The sequence below is a fragment of the Coregonus clupeaformis genome, chromosome 8 (genome assembly GCF_020615455.1).
Source record: "Coregonus clupeaformis isolate EN_2021a chromosome 8, ASM2061545v1, whole genome shotgun sequence".
NCBI classification, from domain to species: domain Eukaryota; kingdom Metazoa; phylum Chordata; class Actinopteri; order Salmoniformes; family Salmonidae; genus Coregonus; species Coregonus clupeaformis.
In genome coordinates this window covers 9031692-9035651 of record NC_059199.1, presented here as the reverse complement: position 1 = coordinate 9035651, position 3960 = coordinate 9031692, and the positions used below count along the sequence as shown (strand labels likewise).

The window sequence follows — 3960 nt, the reverse complement described above, 5'->3', positions numbered from 1 at the left end:
GTCTCAACATGTTACCACCCAGCCACAGTGACTGTCTCAGCATGTTACCACATGTTACCACCCAGCCACAGTGACTGTCTCTCTAACCACATGTATGTGTGTCACATGGCATCTTAACACTCACCAATTTGCTTCTCACATCTTTTCTTTCCAGGCTCTCGCTTATTGTGCACTTTTGTGTGCGTCGGACTGACGGACGGACATGTGACGAGAAACTAGAAAAATGGATTACCTCTCTCCCGCCAACATCTCCCAAGATGCATCCTTTTTCTTCTCCGACACCGGTCTCCATGGCAATGACCTATACCCCGGCTACCATGCCTACGACCCCGGCATCGACGACCCCCCCACAGAAGAGTCATCGCCCCTCCCGCCTCTTTACACGGACACTCCATTCCTGGATTTGGGAGACTCGGGGGGTTACGGGGACAGCTCCCTGGCAGGACTGGGGGACAGTACTAAGCTAGTAGGGGTGCAGGTGGTTTTAATACTAGCCTACAGTACCATTATACTACTAGGAGTAGTGGGTAACTCTCTGGTGATATACGTCGTGTATCGCTTCAAGACGCTGAGGACAGTTACTAACTTCTTCATAGCTAACCTCGCTGTCGGTAGGTAGCTTTTTATATATAGACGGTCTGCCTGCCTGCCTGCCCGCTTGTCTGTCTGTCTGCCTGTCTGGCCTGCCTGCCTGCCTGCCTGCCTGCCCGCTTGTCTGTCTGTCTGCCTGTCTGTCTGTCTGCCTGCCTGCCTGCCTGCCTGCCTGCCTGCCTGCCTGCCCGCCTGTCTGCCTGTCTGCCTGTCTGCCTGTCTGTCTGTCTGTCTGTCTGTCTGTCTGCCTGTCTGTCTGTCTGTCTGTCTGTCTGTCTGTCTGTCTGTCTGTCTGCCTGCCTGCCTGCCTGTGTGTCTGTCTGTCTGTCTGTCTGTCTACCTGTCTGTCTACCTGTCTGTCTGACTCTTTCTCAACAAGTTACTTTCAGAAAGAAATCAAATCAGCAGTACCTAATTCACAGTGTGTGTATGTGTGTGTGTTTTCGATGCCCCTAGGTTAGTCTGAGTGATGACTCAGATGTTCTGTCATGTAATATTTGTATGTTTTTGAGACATTGGGGGTTGGAGTGTGTGTGTATTCCTCCTTCAGTCTATTCTCTGGTTAATGGCAAGAGTGTGTGTGTGCAGCAGGGCAGACTGGCTCATAATAACGTCTGGAACGGTGTGTTTGATGTATCTGAAACCATTCCACTGATTCCGCTCCAGCCGTTACCACGAGCCCGTCCTCCCCAATTAAGGTACCACCAGCCTCCTGTGGTGGGCATTCATCATTCCCATGTTTAGTGTGACATTGGGCTGTAGTGGAAGTGTTAACCTCGCCCCCGGTTTAAATACATTGATTGTGTGTGTGTGTGTATCTGTGTGTGTGTGTGTGTATCTGTGTGTGTGTGTGTGTATCTGTGTGTGTGTATCTGTGTGTGTATGTATCTGGTGTTCAACCTTCCCAAGTTCTCTCACGTCACCCCGCTCCTCCGCACACTCCACTGGCTTCCAGTTGAGGCTTGCATCTACTACAAGACCATGGTGCTTGCCTATGGAGCTGTGAGGGGAACGGCACCTCCGTACCTTCAGGCTCTGATCAGACCCTACACCCAAACGAGGGCATTGCGTTCATCCATCTCTGGCCTGCTGGCCCCCCTACCTCTACGGAAGCACAGTTCCCGCTCAGCCCAGTCAAAACTGTTCGCTGCTCTGGCACCCCAATGGTGGAACAAGCTCCCTCACGACGCCAGGACAGCGGAGTCACTCACCACCTTCCGGAGACACTTGAAACCCCACCTCTTTAAGGAATACCTGGGATAGGATAAAGTAATCCTTCTACCCCCCCTTACCCCACCCCAAAGAAAGAAAAAAACATTGTAAAGTGGTTGTCCCACTGGCTATAAGGTGAATGCACCAATTTGTAAGTCACTCTGGATAAGAGCGTCTGCTAAATGGGATTTTTGCCCATTCTTCAAGGCAAAACTGCTCCAGCTCCTTCAAGATGGATGGGTTCTGCTGGTGTACAGCAATCTTTAAGTCATACCACAGATTCTCAATTGGATTGAGGTCTGGGCTTTGACTAAGCCATTCCAAGACATTTAAATGTTTCCCCTTAAACCACTCGAGTGTTGCTTTAGCAGTGTGCTTAGGGTCATTGTCCTGCTGGAAGGTGAACCTTCGTCCCAGTTTCCCAGTCCCTGCCGATGAAAAACATCCCCACAGCATGATGCTGCCACAACCATGCTTCACTGTGGGCATGGTGTTCTCTGGGTGATGAGGGGTATTGGGTTTGCGCCAGACATAGCGTTTTCCTTGATGGCCAAAAAGCTCAATTTAAGTCTCATCTGACCAGAGTACCTTCTTCCATATGTTTGGGGAGTCTCGCACATGCCTTTTGGCGAACACCAAACGTGTTTGCTTATTTTTTTCTTTAAGCAATGGCTTTTTTCTGGCCACTCTTCCGTAAAGCCCAGCTCTGTGGAGTGTACTGCTTAAAGTGGTCCTATAGACAGATAGTCCAATCTCCGCTGTGGAGCTTTGCAGCTCCTTCAGGGTTATCTTTGGTCTCTTTGTTGCCTCTCTGATTAATGCCCTCCTTTCCTGGTCCGTGAGTTTTGGTGGGCGGCCCTCTCTTGGCAGGTTTGTTGTGGTGCCATATTCTTTCAATTTTTTAATAATGGATTTAATAGTGCTCCGTGGGATGTTCAAAGCTTCTGATATTTTTTTATAACCCAACCCTGATCTGTACTTCTCCACAACTTTGTCCCTGACCTGTTTAGAGAGCTCCTTGGTCTTCATGGTGCCGCTTGCTTGGTGGTGTTGCAGATTCTTTCAGAACAGGTGTATATATACTGAGATCATGTGACAGATCATGTGACACTTAGATTGCACACAGGTGGACTTTATTTAACTAATTATGTGACTCCTGAAGGTAATTGGTTGCACCAGATCTTATTTAGGGGCTTCATAGCAAAGGGGGTGAATACATATGCACGCACCACTTTTCTGTTATTAATTTTTTCGAATTTTTTGAAGCAAGTTATTTGTTTCATTTCGCTTCACCAATTTGGACTATTTTGTGTATGTCCATTACATGAAATCCAAATAAAAATCCATTTAAATTACAGGTTGTAATGCAACAAAATAGGAAAAACGCCAAGGGGGCTGAATACTTTTGCAAGGCACTGTATGTGATGTGCCCTTGCCCCATCTTAGACCCATGTTCTGTGGTGTGGTCGAACCTTGCCCTCACCCAAAGCCTGAAGTCTTAATTCAGATGACTTTGCATGTCATGTGCTGAGGCTATCCTTGTGTCATGTCTAACCCTGTGTCTCTTTCATTGTTAGTTAAAGATGATGGACATGCCTTTGTCTCTCTCTCTCTCTCTCTCTCTCTCTCTCTCTCTCTCTCTCTCTCTCTCTCTCTCTCTCTCTCTCTCTCTCTCTCATGTCTCTGTTTATCTCTCTCTCTCTCTCTCTCTCCCTCCCTCCACCCCTTGCTCTCTCTCTCCCTCTTCCTCTCTCTCTTTCCCTCCCCTCGCTCTCTTTCCCTCCCCATCTCTCTCCCTCCCTCCCTCCCCTATTCTCTCTCTCTCTCTCTCTCTCTCTCTCTCTCTCTCTCTCTCTCTCTCTCTCTCTCTCTCTCTTCCACCCTCTCTCAATTCAATTTCAATTCAAAGGTCTTTATTGGCATGGGAAACATACAGTGGGGAGAACAAGTATTTGATACACTGCCGATTTTGCAGGTTTTCTTACTTACAAAGCATGTAGAGGTCTGTAATTTTTATCATAGGTACACTTCAACTGTGTGAGACGGAATCTAAAACAAAAATCCAGAAAATCACATTGATTTTTAAGTAATTAATTTGCATTTTATTGCGTATGTTAACATTGCCAAAGCAAGTGAAGAAGATAATAAACAAAAGTG

The 3960-nt window shown here is 47.4% G+C and overlaps 1 protein-coding gene across 1 annotated transcript in view; it reads left to right on the top strand.

Moving 5' to 3' along the window:
- Positions 1 to 203: 203 nt before the first annotated feature.
- LOC121571003 (neuropeptide Y receptor type 2-like) overlaps positions 204 to 3960 on the top strand; it is a 7337-nt gene continuing 3580 nt past the window's right edge. The window contains exon 1 of the mRNA XM_045222207.1: positions 204 to 611. Coding sequence (XP_045078142.1) covers positions 224 to 611 — 388 coding nt within the window. The 5' untranslated portion in view covers positions 204 to 223. The remainder of the gene's footprint in view (positions 612 to 3960) is intronic.